General features: G+C 35.9%; 3 protein-coding genes across 9 annotated transcripts; 2 read left to right on the top strand and 1 right to left on the bottom strand.

Annotated features, from left to right (window-relative positions):
• Positions 1-1,913: 1,913 nt before the first annotated feature.
• LOC115954941 (transmembrane protein 87B-like) lies at positions 1,914-6,798 on the top strand. 5 transcript variants are annotated; one of them, XM_031072945.1, is made up of 6 exons: positions 1,918-2,271; positions 2,744-3,677; positions 4,268-4,363; positions 4,645-4,781; positions 6,211-6,440; positions 6,520-6,798. In XM_031072945.1, the coding sequence occupies exons 1-5, from the start codon at positions 1,964-1,966 to the stop codon at positions 6,395-6,397; spliced, it is 1,662 nt and encodes a 553-aa protein (XP_030928805.1). In that variant the 5' UTR covers positions 1,918-1,963; the 3' UTR covers positions 6,398-6,440; positions 6,520-6,798. The 5 variants fall into 5 exon arrangements, with proteins under 5 accessions (XP_030928809.1, XP_030928807.1, XP_030928805.1 ...); XM_031072948.1 differs by adding an exon at positions 2,582-2,646 and having other exon boundaries at positions 2,190-2,271; positions 6,211-6,798; XM_031072947.1 differs by lacking the exon at positions 6,520-6,798 and having other exon boundaries at positions 1,915-2,271; positions 6,167-6,368.
• Positions 6,799-8,082: 1,284 nt separating this feature from the next.
• Positions 8,083-10,061, top strand: LOC115955643 (F-box protein CPR1-like). The gene has a single exon (XM_031073856.1). The coding sequence runs from the start codon at positions 8,214-8,216 to the stop codon at positions 9,483-9,485; it is 1,272 nt and encodes a 423-aa protein (XP_030929716.1). The 5' UTR covers positions 8,083-8,213; the 3' UTR covers positions 9,486-10,061.
• A 101-nt stretch (positions 10,062-10,162) lies between these two features.
• On the bottom strand, positions 10,163-14,634 carry LOC115955644 (glycerol-3-phosphate dehydrogenase [NAD(+)] 2, chloroplastic). 3 transcript variants are annotated; one of them, XM_031073858.1, is made up of 9 exons: positions 14,059-14,634; positions 12,802-12,938; positions 12,568-12,673; positions 12,147-12,348; positions 11,913-11,988; positions 11,351-11,498; positions 10,855-11,004; positions 10,622-10,771; positions 10,163-10,459 (listed from the first exon to the last, which is right to left on the bottom strand). In XM_031073858.1, exons 1-9 carry the CDS (start codon positions 14,317-14,319, stop codon positions 10,445-10,447), a joined length of 1,245 nt encoding a protein of 414 aa, XP_030929718.1. In that variant the 5' UTR covers positions 14,320-14,634; the 3' UTR covers positions 10,163-10,444. The 3 variants fall into 3 exon arrangements, with proteins under 3 accessions (XP_030929718.1, XP_030929717.1, XP_030929719.1); XM_031073857.1 differs by having other exon boundaries at positions 11,913-12,000; positions 14,059-14,633; XM_031073859.1 differs by lacking the exon at positions 11,913-11,988 and having other exon boundaries at positions 11,351-11,487.
• Between the last annotated feature and the right edge of the window lie 2,781 nt (positions 14,635-17,415).

Below are 17,415 nucleotides of genomic sequence, written 5' to 3'. Positions count from 1 at the left end.
TCAACGAGATCAGGCCGGATCTTGACAGATCAGACAAAACCAAACCGTCAAACCACTCCAATCAGTGGATAACAACAATTTCTAGTGCATTTTCTAGTCGGGTTAGTTGAAAATCGGTTTTCCATGCTCAAAGCCGTCAACCGACCCATCGGTCACAAGTTTTGGAGGCAGAGACTTGCCGCCGACCGTCGTCGGTGTCGGATCGACCGATTCTCGAGCCGAATCAATCGGGTTAGGCGGGTTGGTCGGGTACCAAGTCTAGTTGAACACCCCTAACTCCTAATATTGCTAGCAAAGATATTTGTCTAGTTAGCAAATAAGTCTTTTCCTCTTCATGCTCGTAGATTGTCAGGTGGATGGGAGACCAAGATAGTGTAGAAGATCTGGTCTTGGAATTTGGAAATTATTTTTAAGATTGTAAAATCCATTGAGACATACCTATGAAATCTACCTCCATCTTTTATCATGGGCTACATCATAAGCCATAACCAACCCAAGAGCAGCTTCAACAAGTGCATTAATTTGCCTGATTCTCAACCCAAAAAAAAAAAAAGTGCATTAGCTTTTAAATTAATAAACCACGTAATTGTGCTATATTGATTAATAAACCTCCTTGTTTAATATCGATGAATATGGAAAAATCAATACTGTCGTCCACCTTCCTTGAGTCACCAACAAACCACTAAAAAAAGATAAGTAACTACTCAAACACATTCAATATATTCAAGATTCAAAAAAAAAAAAAAAGTCAATATATTCAATGAAGACCATTACTTAAAGGCCTTAAACTCCAATCAAGACAACAACTATTACATTTATGGTAATAATCACTTTCAATTATGTATAGGAAGACATTTATGAGCACAACAGCTGTTCAAGTCACCTATAAAATGGACAATCTACCTCATTTGCAAAGGTATGAGAAAAATGTTATCCACAAACAAAATACATAGATGGATACTAATTTAAGTATTGGAGACTTCTTCCATCGTTGCAAATCCCCATGTTCTATTTGATTAGCTCTATTTTTCTTTTAGACTAAAAGACCATCAAAAGCTCCAAATTTGACTAGTGATCTAGCTGGCGATATTTCACATTATCACGTATAAAATACAATCCTAAAAAATTGTGGAAACAAAAACTTATGTCGATGTTCATGAAGTCAACCATAGCTATGAATAATGCACTTGCCAATATGATGTTCCCATGTGCCCAATGCCATCTTCGCATTTCTCAGAGTCCAAGACTAACTTCTCCCATTTTATTTGCAGAAGTGCTACGTTCACAACATTTTTACAATATTTTCACAACAAATTATAGGTAGTTAGTTGTTATTAGTTCAAATTTGAATATAGCATTGAGATTACTTTTTTAACCCAACAATAACAACCAGTAATAACTTGCAACTTAATATTTGTTGTAAAAATATTATGAACATATTATTTCTCTTTTATTTGTACAAGTGCAATGCTTCATTCAATAACATGATTTCTACAATTCTCTTGCAGCCAGTGGGAAAAGCTTTTTTTTTTTTTTTTTCTTTTATCTATTGCATGATCATATCTAATTATATACATATACTCCAAAAAGGAAGAGGTGAAGTTTATATTAAATGTCTTTATAGACTTTTTAAAAATTAATTAGTCAGTTTGACTTGACAGTTAAAAAAAGAGTTAATAGAAAGTATTTACAACGGCCAAAAAAGTGAAATTCTTAAATACACAAAATACAAAAAAGAGACAAACCAATGAGGAAATTTAACGTTATGGACCATATGGCAGTAGTTTTTAATGAGACAGACATGAGTGACATTTTCATTTTTAACACATTTTTACAAGTCCAGCAATGCGAATCTAATCACTACCCCGTAATCTTTGACGGAGAGAGAGAAACAAAAGACTATAACTGACACATTGACAGATAGACAGACAGACAGACAGACAGAGAGACATTGAGAGCGAAGATGATAATGATGAAGAATATGTATAATACGAATACGATGATGGGTCATAGAGGGAGTGTTCCTTGTGATTTCAATTCGAATCCAAAAGGGTTTAAAGTTACCATTTTTATTGTTGGTTTAATATTACATTTGAGCTCCCATTTCATTGTCCAAGTCGGTGCTTCCATCCATGAATACCAAAACGAACCCTTTTCTCGTCGCTCCAATTCACTCTTCTTCCATGGTGGTAGTGAGGGCCTCTACGCTTCCAGAGTTCGCCACATTCCCTCTCCTCAAGATAAACCTTTCATTGGCAAGTCCTTCATCAGGTAATAATAATATCAATGTTTTTACTTTCTTTGGAACAAAACCGGGGCAAATGGGTATGTTTGATCTGTTTGATTACCATGAAAGAATGATAAGTTTTTATATTTTCATTAAAGGAATAGGTTTTTCATTGGTAGAAACGGATTTTTCAAGTACCCATTGGCTTGACTTGCTATGATTGTGTCTGTTTGTTGGACTGAAATGTGCAATGCTACACTAAGAGATTGTTTCATTTCAATGAAGATTAAAAATGGTGGTGCTACATGTCATTTAAAAAAAAAATTGATGGACTTTTTTCATGTTTGGTTGTAGGTGGTAATGAAAGCTCTTAAGGAGGTTGACAATTATGTCTGCCATAGCCTATATGAGATTGAGAAGTTATGAATACATATATAATGCTTAATATATATTTTATGTGCACAATTGAAATTGTTTGAAGGTCTTATTAATTCTATTCCATATTTAAAATTTTAGGTTTGAGTCAATCACCTTTCAAAGAACAGCAGAATCTGTTGAAAAGCAGAATGAGATGCAACAAAGGACTGGCTTGGTTGAAGCTATAATTATTAGGGTCAAAGATAGGACAAAGATTGGGGGTTCTTATTTGAATTCTGAAGCGATTTGCTGCACACCTGATCTTGCCAAGGATGGATCCTGCAAGGTAGGAGAGGTTATCATCCATCAAGAACCAGATAAGCTTGATGGGCCAACACGAATTCAGACCTTCTTTGAAGGAAAAAACAGAGAGACCAAAATGGCGCTTGAAACTATTGAGATCAATAGTACTGGAATGTATTATCTATATTTCATGTTTTGTGACCCAGAACTAGTGGGCACGTTAATTAGCGGACGAACAGTTTGGAAGAATCCGGATGGTTATCTACCTGGAAAGATGACACCGCTGATGACATTTTTTGGTTTAATGTCTTTAGCTTATATTGTTCTAGGTCTCCTCTGGTTCATCCGCTTTGTACGATATTGGAAAAATGTGATACAGTTGCATTACCACATCACAGCTGTAATTGGCCTAGGGATGTGTGAAATGGCTCTCTGGTATTTTGAATATGCAAATTTCAATTCCACTGGAAGCAGACCAATGGGAATTACAGTATGGGCAGTTAGCTTCAGTGCTATTAAGAAGACTTTCTCCCGTCTTCTTCTTCTTGTGGTTTCAATGGGATATGGTGTTGTTCGTCCAACACTTGGCAATATAACCTCAAAAATACTTCTTCTTGGTGTGTCATACTTTGTGGCTTCTGAAGCTCTTGAGCTTGTTGAACATTTGGGGAATATCAATGACTTTTCTGGAAAAACAAGACTCTTTCTTGTGCTACCTGTTGTTCTACTGGATGCCTGCTTTATTCTTTGGATATTTTCATCATTATCTAAAACTTTGGAGAAGCTTCAGGTCAACTTACTTCTTTTTATCTCTTGCACATCCCTTCCATGCCATTACTGAGTAGACATTGACTTGTTGAATGCCTGTCTCTAGTAGTTTGTGGCTGTTAAGGAAAGGGACTAATTCATTTTACCGTGTATACACACACAAACATCAAACATGGTATGTGAAATGCAATGCATGGATATGCATGTTATTAAATAAACTCAGGAAAGACTTACATTAATTTTTTGATCATTTAGCTTGAGCTAGGTCAATGGAATATGATAAATTAGAGGTCATGATGCATCTGCCACAGAAAAATAGCCAACAGTTATATGTTCAAAGAATGCTTTGCATTTATTAAATAGGTGGGATGCTGTGTTAATTTGTACTTTTGAATCCAAGATTAAATCATACATCCCATTGATGTTTTCCCTTTTTAATTGATTTGTAAGTTACACGTAGACCCCATGGATTTTGAACCTATGACTTTTTTCTTCACCTCATTATTTAGGGGAAGGAGATGCCCTTCGAATTAGTACTTATTGGCAAGAGGCTTTTATATTTCTGATGCAAATATTCTAATCATTCTATCTGTTTGTTTGCTTTCTTCACAGATTCGAAGAAGCGTAGCAAAACTTGAGCTCTACCGGAAGTTTACGAATTCCCTTGCAATATCAGTGCTGCTCTCTGTTGCTTGGATTGGTTATGAGGTGGCCTTCTGAATTTTTTATTTTCAGTTCTTTTGCTTTTCCTTTTCATCTTCCACAATATTGTGAATAAACAGAACTTATGTTTTCAAATCTTATTCTTTATCTTGCTGTAGAAGTTTGTACTTCTACAATGGTATGGCCCTAGAATTGCACAATTTTGTAGCTCTTTGAAACAGTCACTTACATATGTTATTAAATATAAGAGCTACTCCCCCCCACCCCTTTTTTTCTATGTAGAATTGTACTACTTGGAGTCAAGCTTCTGATTTGTGTTGGTTCAGTTGTACTTTAATGCATCCGATCCATTGAGCGGACTGTGGCGAAGTGCTTGGATCATCCCAGCTTTTTGGACTTGTCTTGCATTCATACTGTTGGTGGTGATATGCGTTCTTTGGGATCCCTCACATAACCCAACTAGGTACATCCTTGATTCTGATACCCTTTCTTTTGTTTTTATTTATTTTTGGTAAAATACTACTTGCTGCATTTGCTTTAAATGGTTTTTGGTTCCAACTTCCAATATAGTCACTCAAAAGATTTATAGAATGCTACAGGATTTAACTGATAACTAAAGATGGTTGAAGTTATGCTTTAAAATGCTTTCCAAAATAGAAAAGGAAAAGTTTAGAAACTGCATAAAGCAGATTTGACATTTTATGGATGAGCGTTGGGGCTAGGCAGCCTAGAAAAACTGGTCAATGATTTTGTGCTTATATTTTAATGAAACAAATTTGTACATGCGGAATAGGTCCATGCTATATTTCTGGATGTTTCCTAAGTTTAGGAGAAATAGATCATTCTTGGCGGTTTCTCTCAAGTTTCTAAGAAGTCTGATAACTCCCAACTCCAAATTAGGCACACAGAGAATAATGAAGGGCGATCATTTTCTTTTTTCTTCTTGTTTCATATGATATGCAAGCTATGGTTTTCTTCAGGTTATATGGAGAAATAAGGGGCAGAGTTTATTTTTGAAACCAGTATTATTTTGTGAAGGATTTTGTAGTATAGTTTGTTGCGTTATTATTGAACGTATGGGGCAGCTTAGAATGTGGTCTTCAGAATTGGAAGGCCTACTATTTCCCAGGAAATTGAGTAGGACCAAGAATAATCTATTCTTAGAAAGTATGTATATTGAAAACTAGATGCCTGAACCAACCAAAGGAGTAAATGGAGCTGATCTTTGGACTGCAGGTTGGTATTTTTGGAGCAAATTTGCCACCAAAATGTGGATTGATGAAATTGAGAGCACCCATATGGATGAATTCAGGTCTATTTTATTATTAAAAGGCTTCAGGCACATGATGCACTTGCATTAACCTATTTTTTCCCAAAAAGATGGGATAACTAAATATTTTATCTTCATTATTTTAGCTTCATCTACAGGGTGCACTTGCAAGAACTTGAATTTAAGCAGATTGCTGAATGGTTTGATGCATGCTAACACCATTAGATTATATTCAGTTTATGTCACTTAGCTATCTTCTTTTAATTTGATGCTGTAAATTGCAAAACTAAATAATAATAATAATAGTAAAATAGAAATGTTCAAACATGTAGATTTCATAGCCACTCCAGGGCACTCGACCTCTTAGGATATTTTGGAGATTGATGCTCTTGCTCCATTAACCACTTAGCTAGGTTTAGAGGTGGAAAGCTTCCACTAACACCTAATATGTACTAAAAAGTGTTTCACGTGCTAACCAAATTTGAACTTCTTGTCACTTGGTATGTTTTTGCTTGTGATCTTTTTAGTGATGACAACTAAGACATCATTTTATCATTGTTTTGAACCATTTTTCTTAGAAGACTGGCCTTCATGAAAATTGGTTTGATTTGGGTTTGTGCAGATATGCATATTCAGAGGAGACAGGGGAAGACTTTGAAGATGAGGCAATCTCACTCACTGGAGGTGGAATAATGGTGGCAGGAGATTTGGCCACCAAGCTAGAGAGAAAAGAAAGGAAGGTTTCAATTGCAGCAGACCACCATGTGTTCGGGCTTGGAGAAGATCTTGAGGAGGACAAGAGAGAATAAAATGGCCTCGCTTTTTTCTCTGTATTTCATTCAAACACCACAGGTCAAAAAAGCATGTTTATCATCCAGGAGTTTTGTAATATATTTTTTATTTTTTTAATTCTTCCTGCAATTTTGTATAGAGGACAGACAGAAGACAAAAAGGAGAGGGGCTTGAGGACAGACAATACCATGCCATGCCTAAATGGCAATCAAAAACCTGAGTTCCATAGATACTTTAAGGGTTCTCTTCATAGTTAAGTGACTATCATCCAGTAGTTCAGGGTCCTCTGATGTACAATGTTTTAGCAAACTTGTCTTGGGAACCTGATTTATTCTTGGAAGCGCATATTGCTTGTAACTTACATAATGAATTGGCAAGAGATGAGATGTGTTCATATTGTGGTGCATTTCAGCATTTGTATGAGCTTATTTTTATTAGTATATTTAGTTTATTGTGTCAATTGTATCTTGAAAAAACAAATGCTTTAAAAAGGTAATTCTAAAAAAATAAAGCTTTAAAAAGTTGTACATGCTCCTCTTTTAATGTGAAAACAAGCTCATCCAAACAATGTTTAGCGGCTTCTACAATTATTAATTGGCTTCAACCTCAACATGCCCGTAGTGTAGCTTCAAAGCAAAGACTACAGTCACGTTATGCTGATTCTAGCTTTTTCAACCTTCACTTACACTCAACCAGTAGTAAATGTGATAATGGAATTTCTTGAACAATAATGCAATTCAAACCATGATGAAATTCTAAAAGCCAACCTTCTTGGGATACTTAGCTTATAACCCTGAAGCCCAAATGCTGAAAATTCCATTGCATTCACAAGAGAATGAGTAGGAAATCAAAAAGGTAAAAGAAGAATAAAGGAGGAAAACATAAGAAAGAAGACAGCGAAACCTAAGACCTTCTTTCCTCTTTCAATAAAGTAAAATACCTTATTCATTTGAAGGGGTGTAGGTGTAGGAGATACTTTGCCCTTTCGAAAGTGAGATGAATTATTATTCATTATATTAAATTAGGTCCAATGCTTTTAATTTATGAAATTGTTTCAAATTAATACTTGGAGCCGTTTGGCACAAGAGTTTAAACACATGTTTTTAGTTTTTAAGCAACATTACACATATTTTCACATACTTTTTCACCTATACGTATTTCCAAAAAATACAAACAACGTTATTAGAACAACTTTACCAAACAACCCCTTAGTGTCAACTTTTGTTATTTATTTCCATTAGTTTGGACAATAAAGGAATAGAGAAAAATGAGAAATACTATAATAAAATTTTTAATGTTTTACTTTTACCTCGGTCATTTTCTTAGTTTTAGAAAAATTCTCTCTCTAAATGGAGCTTTCTCTTAATTATTTTTATTAAATGGTTATGAACACACAACTTAACTTAGGTGAAATGTAAATTTCAATTTATGATTTCTTTGACTCCATTACCACCAAAATAATAAAGCCGGCATAGATAAAACTTTGTATATTTTGTTTTAATTAATAAATAAAAATTTCCCAAAGTAAAAATAAAATGCTGTCGCGCCTGTTAAGTTAACAAATGTAAAGATAAACAGTAGACATAAAAGAATGAGTCGTTATTGGAGGACACATCACACATGTGAGTAATGGATCGATAAAAACAAAAACAAATCACAAAAAGTAGACGCAACCGCCCCACCTATAAAGAAAAAGGCGAAGGGGAAAAAGATAAAGATAAAGATAAACAAAGCCCAACGCACCACACTGGTCTTTTCCACTTTTTCCCATTTGCTTTGTGAAGCCTAACCCTAATAAGCTTTTTCACAAATATACCCAAAACACAATCAGAAATGGAAGCACCGACGCCAACACCAACACCAACACCGGAACTTCCAGAAGATATCATTCCCGACATACTGAAAAGGCTTCCGGTGAAGTCCCTTGTACGATTCAGGTGTGTTTCCAAATCTTGGCACTCTCTTATTACCAGTTCTTCTTTCATCCATACGCACCTCCACTTCAAAAAATCCAGGTCCCTTATCCTTCTGGCTCGTTATTGTGAGACCCTTTTGTCCATAGGCCCCCAACAACAACATCAACCCGATTTTAATATTACTACTACTGCTGTAGATGGTTTTCAAAAGGCTGTTGAGGTTGACTCTTTTGATCTCGTTAGGAATTTGCCTTATTATGTTAAGGGTCATTGTGATGGCTTGATTTGTGTGGTTATCAACGATGGTGTTGATGGTGCTCTTGTTCTATGGAATCCATCTATTAGGCAATACAAGAGACTTCCACTTCCACGAAATTTTCATTCCACTAGGGAGGTTTTTGGTCTTGGTTTCGATTCTACCATCGGGGATTATAAGGTTGTTAGAGCCCCATCTAGTTATTGTCAAATGAAGATCAAGGATTACCATCCTCAGGTCGAGGTCTTAACTTTAGGATCCAATACTTGGAGGAAAATTCCAGACGAAGACACTCCACCTTTTTGTATTGAGCATTTCTTTCAAGCCACTAATGCCAATGGTGCTCTGTATTGGCTTGTGGCGGCCAATGATGACCCCTTCCACTGTGAAATTTTGCGTTTTGATTTGGCTAAGGAGAAGTTTAAGGTGGTGCCATCCCCTCCTGATACATTTCATAGGAATGTATCGTGGTTGGGGACTTTGGAAGGCTCGCTATGTGCAATTCATACGCAGAGGTTGAGCTATGTTGACGTGTGGACGAGTAAGGATGATGAGACTTGGACCAAATTGATTACCATTCCGAGGATGCCTGGACCTGAAGCTTCTGTTAGACATTCTGATTATGTGCCCTTATGTTTCACCAGCAGCGGTGCAGTGGTGATTGGAATAAAATTGGAGGGCTTTGTTACTTATCACCCGATAGAGAATAAGGTTAGCAAACTGGCTGTTCAGAATGTTGAACATTGGTTACAAGAAACCGTGTGTGCTGAGAGTTTGGTTTCACCCTATGCTGCGGATGAACCTGCTGCTGCAAGACAACACCAAATGAGGTCAGCTCACACGGCTTCTCGCAGCCTCTGGCAACTGATTCTTGGTTTAAAGCACGGTGTGGCAAACTATTTCTCTTGTTCTAGTGGTGATCCTAGACAATGATAAGGAGAGTGCCTACGCTTAAGCATGCAGAATTTGATTTCACCTTATGGTGTGGATGAACCTGCTTCTGCAAGACAACACCAAACAGGTTGGCTCACATGACTTCTCACAAACTCGGGCAATGGCAAAATATTTTTCTTCTTCTGGTGGTGACCATGGACACCAATAAGAAGAGTACCCTATTCTTGAGCGTATGAAGGTTGATCCTTAATTACAGTTCATGACTGGAAATTCCATTTCATTGCCTTCAAATGTTGCTGCAGTCTTTCTTTCAACCTTATGGTACTAATGCACCCACCGCTGCCAGGCAACACCAAACAGAGTTGGCTCATATGACTTATCAAAATTCCTCTTGTTTCTAGCGGTGACCTCGGACACTGATAGGAATACCTACTCATAAGCATGCAGAGGTTGCTTCCCAATTAGTCATGTATAAAAATTTTCATTTCATTTCCTTTACTGCAGTATTTCTTTAAAGCACTTGGTGAACAATGTCTGTTTATTACTTCTAATTACTATACTTGGATCAATGTTTTCACATCTACTCTGGTGTATCCATCTTAATGATGGCTCTAATTGCTCATTATCTGCCTATATATATAATCAATCCATAGCATGTATTCGTGGCAAGAGATTGAATGGCAGTAGCCAATAATAAAAAAAAGGACAGAGAGAGATTGAATGGCAGTAGAAATGAGGTCTTATCAAATGAAAACCATCATTTCAATTATATCTCATTTTGAGAATTTCAAAATCATTCCTGATTTACAAAACTGTTCTCCTGACCAAAAAATAGGGAGTTCAAGCAATATAGACCCAAAAATATCCACTTGTGTAATGTCATCTGTGTAATTGTAAATTGTTCCTCGTGTGGTTTGATATATGTCAGCACCTGGAGTTAATGTCGGAGTGCTTCACTCAACAAAAATTGTTCATTTTCTTGACAAAGCCCTTAGGTTTCATACTTCTTCAACCTACAGTTAAAATTTATATTGTAACATTTAGAATCTCCAAAACGAGAAAAAAAAAAATGCAAACTACAGTCATAAACTTTTATCTTCTTTAACCCAAAAAAAAAAAAAAAAAAAAATACAAAAACTTTTATCTTCGTTTGAACACGATTGAGTGAGAATAACCTGAGGAAGGCTCATCAACTCGAGAACAGCTTTCTTCGGGGTCAGTTCATTGTCTATAATTCGAGCAACTGCCGTCAAAACTGGCATCTTCACATTATACTTCTGGGCCAATGCAATCACAGCTCCAGCTGTTGATACACCTTCTGCCACCTATTAAACGTGGACGTTGAGTAACCACAATGACGACAATTTTTAACCAACATCAGAAGTTGTAAGTAAGAAGATTCAAGCACCTGATTCATAGAACTCAGAACATCATCAAGCTTCTCCCCCAATCCAAGGCGGACTCCAACCGTTCTGTTTCTTGAAAGATTCACGAAACATGTGAGCATGATGTCTCCAGTTCCTGATAGACCAGTAATGGTTGTTGGCTTCGCACCCATCTTCAAAAATAGATTCAAGGAAAAATTTGTAAGGTAACAACAGCAATGCAGCAACGGGCAACATAAATCCTAGGAACAACACTCTTGGAACAAAGGCAACAACCAATTAACAGACCAACCAATGAATTTATGCAGAAACCAAACAAAACCTAGGACAGGGAAGTCCATTTAAATCATCAAGGCTATCAAGTATGGCTTATTCTTCATTGACCAAAGGATAGTCACCATATCCAAATGATTTTTTTAAGAGCAGGGTTTTATGCCATAAGCATTCCATAGATAAAAACTAAGGTGTTGTCAATGACTTACGCTATATGTATATTACATACAATAGAAGATAAGATACCTTTGTTGCTAACCATCGTATCTCAGAACAACCTTGTGCAACAAGAGCTGCCATAGAGTTGTTACCAAGATTCATCCCTACAACAATACCTGCTGCTATTGCAAGCACATTTTTGAGTGCACCTGCAATTTCCACTCCTGTAACATCACTGGAGTTATCAGAGGTTATGAGCTGAGCATGTGTACAAAATGTATGGATATGGTTGTTTACATTTTATAATGCAAACCTCTAGCATATATGCTACACCAATCTAAAAGACAGGGTATGACCAAAGGGGGACAGAAAGATAATCAAGCAGGTACATATACAAGCAACTACTAACCAAAGGGGCAGAATTGGTGGATTCAGTGACCAATGGTCAAATATGAATATCCAATAATAAATTAATAACTTGGTGGCAAAACAGAGTGGGAAGCTAGGAATGTTGTTGCATGAGTGGGAAACTGGGAAGGTTGTCATTGAGGGGCTTTCTTTTGGGAGGAGAGGAGTGGGGAAGGAGAGATAGCTAGTCTATTTATTTTAATAGAAATTTACTCGAGTGAATTTAGTGGAGATCATCTACCTTGAAGTGCTGATTCTTAAATGACTAGAAGCTAGTAACTGCTGAGTAGCACTTGCCAATCTCTGGTCCCTTGATGCTGCCACCATTGCTACCCAAAGCAAAAGAAAAGGCAAGACACAAATTTTAGCCTCCCCCAAAGAATGAACAACTTAAAGGTGTAGATTCTACAGTGGTAAATACTTGTATTAGTTATTTTTTAAAAGGAACAGAAAAATTTTTAATCAATAATGTCACCTGTTGGCAATTTATTCATCAATTCTAGTGCAAATGAAGGGCCTGATAGTGCAACAAAAGGCTGGCGAGGATTCCTCAATGCTTGGGGAATAATCTGAGACATCATTCTCAATGTATTCAGCTCTAACCCTTTGCTAAGGGAGATGAATGGCAAGCAAGGATCTACATAATCTGCAATGTCCTCAAGAAAAGATGAGGTGAACTGCAAGAAAAGAGATAAGAATCAGGTAGTGGCCTTGTTTTATACATAATGATAGACCAGGAAACATAAAATACTGTATTGTTGATGGTATAAATAAACTACTATAGCAATCTGTAGTGAGAGAGCACCAGGTTGTGAATATGTGAAATGCCAAAAAATCATCATAAAAGTTACTATCAAAACTCTGAATCACCAACAGAAACAGGAAAAATGAAAGACCTGCACGGGCACAGCATGAAGACAATAGTCCGCACCAAGCAAAGCAGATTTGGCATCAGTTGTTGCAATCACATTTTCAGGTAGTTTATGTTTTGGCAAGTACTTGCTGAGAGGAAAAACAAAAAAGAGAGCATGATTATACATACACTTGGAGAGATAGGAAAATGGTCACTTTGATAAGATTGCAATGCCAAGGGTAGAGGCATGACATGATGAAGAAAAATAAAAAGTTACCAATTAAAGTTGCTCTCATTAATGGATCGGCAAACTTGAGGATCACGTACAAGCATGTGAACTTCCAATTGAGCCTTTCTATCTGCAACATGGGCAGCCATTGCTGTACCAAACGATCCACCTCCAAGCACCACAACCTAAAGACCAAAATTAATTAACATACAATATAGTTGCAAAAGGCCAATGAACTCTAGCTCAAACGCAGATCCTATCCATGTAAAAGCAGGGTGGTGGGTGAGACAGAGGATCCAAGCCACTCACTGCATTTCTATTTACCAATAAAAAAAAGGTTGCAAAAGCACATGCTATAAGTTTTTTTAATTGGTACGTTACACACGCTAGTGTAGTCCAAGGAGAGTTGGGCGCTCAAGCGAGATTCCTTTAGTGAATCACTTGCCTTTAGAGTTGAGGCGAGCGAGGACCACCTTAAACAAGCTGTAAGATGCTTGAGGCAAGAGCCTCAATGAAAAAAAAAAAAATTTAATTTGGCCAAGAGGGATTGTTCTATACTTAATTTCAAGTTTGCGGGTGTCCCTCTCTCATGCATTCTTTTATCTCACCTCTCTTTCTTTCTACTAGGATTTAAAAAATAGATTTCTTTTATTAAAAAAAAAATCACATGATCTTTAAGCTCTAATAGTTTTATGTTTTTGTTTTCTGAATTTTTTTTTGTAAGATATTGTTGTAAAGTCTATTCTTATATTAATTATTACTTAATAGAGCCTCCAACCAGTTTGAAAAATTGAAATTGTGCCCAGTAAGCATTAGATGCATATTATTCGAGTTTATTACATGTAAAATAACTATATTTAGAGTTGGGTGTCTCAATTTACTTGGGTGAGTGCCTTTTTGGCACCTCACGTCTTAGGAAATACAAGGACTTTCGTGGCTTAAGGTCTCCTTTTGCCTTTGACTACACTGATACACACGCCGTAAGTCTCGCACCCATGACCTCACCCTCCTCCCATTATTATGGGATAAGAAAATGCCAATTGGGATGTACATAGCACATTGCGAAAGGCACATGCTATAACTTAGAACATCAAAATCAAACATTTAATTGTTTTCATGTAGTTGGATGATGAACATATCAAGATGCATATCTAAACATTTAAATACTGAATCGTTGTAATACTAAACCATGGGTCATTACGATTAAGCAAGCAAAATGGACCAATGTATGTAAAGAAATTGATTGAGCACCAAAATATGAATTGGACGTAGCTGAAAGATAAAGAAGGAAAGAAAGAAAGAGACCTTATTAGTACGTTCAAGAACATCATCAGTCTTGGTCTTGGAGCGCCAAGAGCGGGACCAACGAACCAGCTTCTCCCAGGCCAATCGAACCACTCTGCGCCTATCTTTCCTGGACCGGTCACCAGTGGTTTCCGGGTACAATTCTTCGGAGGGTGGCTGAGAATCGGAACTGGCGAGAGAGACAAACATTGAGGTTGAAGGAGTTCTTTGGAGTCTGGGATTGGTTGAGACTGAGACTGGACTCATGAACACTGACGCCATTTGTCAAACACTTGGAATGCAAGAAAAGAAACACAGCGCACAGGGAAAAGAAAAGAATCTCTTTCTTTCTCTTTCTCAATTTCGCTTGGTTCAGCTAACATACACGCTGTAATAATTCGTGAAACGCGACTGCGTCTCGTGGCCCTTCGGCTACTTTACCATACGAAGTATATACATATATTTTGGCCCCACCATACCAACTTTCATGTTTACATACATACTACCGTCTTTCTTTAAAATTTCGGTTTTTGTCTCTCAATTTTATCCCTGCATCACTGCATCCAGAAGCATTATCCGTTTATCAACTGCATAAAAGGACAACATTTTTTGCCCAAAAACTAAACAAAACATTTTTGTAATCTAAAACTCAATGCAAAACCCAGGGGATCCTTAGGGCCCAAGCCCAACCAACCCTAGAGGAATTCTTGGGTCAACAATCACTCAAAACATATTGGGCCCAAAACCATATTTATCTTGAACAAAATTTAGTTTCAAACTAATTTTGAGCTATCTCTTGTGGAAGAATAAAACTCCAAACTTATTTGAAGTTAAACTTTTTCTATCTATTTTATTTAGTTATTCAGTTAAATCAATGATTTTTTATTGTAACATATAGCAACAACCGTTTTATCCAAAATGTGTATTTTATTTAGGTGGAATTACAATGTTGGTCCCTCAAGTTTATTTTGTGTGCACAATTAGTCCCTCAAGTTTTAAAATGAGTTGTATTAGTCCTTTTACTAACTGTTGTTAGTATTGTTGTTTATGTAACTAACAGAATAATGACTTGACTTTTTTTGAATGAGGTGACATTTTTTTATTAAAAAATTACAAAATAAATTTACTCATAAGAAATTCACAAACCAATACCAAATTAAAACCAGTATTGCTACTAATTCACAATCCCACGATTCTAAAAAAAAAAAAATAATAATTGGGAGTCTTATTCTGATTCCCAGTTCTTCTTCATTAATTTCCATTGATTTCCAATGCACCTTGCTCGAAATCAAACTGACATCGATCGTAGCTTCATTTTCAGGCAGAGGATTAAATGGTTTGGACTTGAATATTCTCAAACCCAACATGATTGCACCTAATGAGAACATACTAGCCGGGTGGATCGACACAATTGGCCCGACCTGATTAGACTCTGATACCTGAAGGACTGAGTTCAATATAAACTCTGGTACTTCAATGGCTTGTCCTCATGTAAGTGGCGTGGCGGACTTGCTTATGGAATACACACGGTCTGAGTGCAGCCTGTTATCATAACCTAGACAAACTAGTTATTGAAAATTCAAATAACCGACAAAGTAGCAAATAGCTAGACAATGAATAAATTTGTTTATAATAAACCAAAATTCCTAATTCACAACGTTGAATTTGAAATACCTACCAAGCTTGCAGGTCTTCTTGAAAAATACTCATCCAAACAAATACAAGCAAAATTGTGCATCTTTTTATTAAAAAAAAAAAAAAAACCCACAAATTTTTTTCTTTGATTGGGTAACACCCAAGTTACCCTTGAGAATTGCAATCGGTGATGATAGCTTTCTTATGTCCCATATAGAAACATCAAACAGTAATCTAGATGACCAGACACTGTAGCAACAGTCTGGAAACATCAAACAGTAAGTCAATCTTGTCACCGACGAGTGGTTAGGGCTTGGGCTGTCACCGGCGGCGACTAGGGCTTGGGTCTCCATCGGCAGTGGGTCAGTTCCCTTCTCGCTCGTGGGTGGGTTTGTGATTTTTTTTTTTTTTTAAAGAACCGTGGGTTTGTGAATCTATGGCAATACTGGTTTTAATTTGGTATTGATTTGTGAATTTCTTACATGTAAATTTATTTTGTAATTTTTAATCAAAAATGCTAAGTCATTGTTTCGTTTGCCACATAAGTAACCCCACTAACGCAGTTAGTAAAAGGACTAATACAACTCATTTCTAAAACTTGAGGGACTAATTGTGCTCCTTTGAAACGTGAGGAACCAATTGCGCACATAGAGTAAACTTGAGGGACCAACATTGTAGTTTCGCCTTCTATTTATGTTTTACCTCATCAAAACTCTAATTTTTTTATTCTGAATTGCGAGAGTTATTTATTTCTATTTCTATATTTTTATATATAATAGATCAATATGCAACATGTACTTAAAAAAAATTAAAAAAAAAAAATAATGGAAACAAAGATGGCATGATCAGTTGATGACCACGTCTCATGATATGAATCTCTAAATTTCCTTGTCATGGGACTCAAAACTCACTTATCAAAAATTAAATAAAATAAATAAGGTAGCTTCATGTTCACCTCAAAATATCATATCATTGTCATGGAAAAAGAAATTTATTGGATATTTCTTCACCCTTTATTAACATATCTAAATGAAAATGACTTAACATTAGGTTAAATATTTGGTTTGCAATGCTCAACTTGTTACAATTATTATGTATACTAGCTGCAGACCCACGCGATGCGTGGGAATATATAAATATTTTGTAATGGGGTATAATATATAAAAAGTAACAATCATTTCAAATATATATATATATATATATATTTAAAGATTTCTACAAGTTTTTTTTTTTTTTTTTATCTTTTTATATCTACAAAATACAAATATATCATACAATTATATTTTGTATGCTTGATTAATATTCTTTTTGAGGTGAACTATATTTTTCTAACTTCTGTTGTAGTGTGTTATATTTGATATACAACTAAACTTTATAAGTTTCAAATTTATTATTCAAATTTCTCATCTCTTAAAGAATAAGAAGATTATCATAATAATAAAAAATTTATCAAAAAACTACAATGTTATCTTAACCAAAATTAAATTGAAACAAAAGGAATAAAAAACCAACTTTATAGTAATTTATTACTCAAAATTTATAGGCATATTCTAAAAGACAGACTTTTTAGAATGTGTTTTGACATAAACTCAAATACCTATTTCCGAAACAAACTTCACATTCATTGCGTGATCCAATTTTCATTGCATATAAAGGAGTATTTGTAGGGAGAATACCCTGACGTGCTCTCCACTTGAAAGTTGGCCTTATTTGGAACCACTGTTTGCCATGAAAACTCAAATT

Source organism: Quercus lobata, chromosome 8, assembly GCF_001633185.2.
Source record: "Quercus lobata isolate SW786 chromosome 8, ValleyOak3.0 Primary Assembly, whole genome shotgun sequence".
NCBI classification, from domain to species: Eukaryota; Viridiplantae; Streptophyta; class Magnoliopsida; order Fagales; family Fagaceae; genus Quercus; species Quercus lobata.
The sequence above is the reverse complement of the archived record's forward strand: the minus strand, read 5'-3'. Positions and strand labels throughout refer to the sequence as shown.

Bases quoted from the DNA above. Each gene is read 5' to 3' on its own strand.
- LOC115954941 (XM_031072945.1), top strand. From the start codon at position 1,964: ATGATAATGATGAAGAATATGTATAATACGAATACGATGATGGGTCAT. The intron at 4,364-4,644 runs GTGGCCTTCTGA...GTGTTGGTTCAG, and splicing joins TTGCTTGGATTGGTTATGAG to TTGTACTTTAATGCATCCGA. The intron at 4,782-6,210 runs GTACATCCTTGA...GGGTTTGTGCAG, and splicing joins CCCTCACATAACCCAACTAG to ATATGCATATTCAGAGGAGA.
- LOC115955643 (XM_031073856.1), top strand. From the start codon at position 8,214: ATGGAAGCACCGACGCCAACACCAACACCAACACCGGAACTTCCAGAA.
- LOC115955644 (XM_031073857.1), bottom strand. From the start codon at position 14,319: ATGGCGTCAGTGTTCATGAGTCCAGTCTCAGTCTCAACCAATCCCAGA. The intron at 12,349-12,567 runs GTCTTTCATTTT...CTTTTCTTGCAG, and splicing joins TTCATGCTGTGCCCGTGCAG to TTCACCTCATCTTTTCTTGA. The intron at 10,772-10,854 runs GTGCTTGAATCT...CACGTTTAATAG, and splicing joins TTCTGAGTTCTATGAATCAG to GTGGCAGAAGGTGTATCAAC.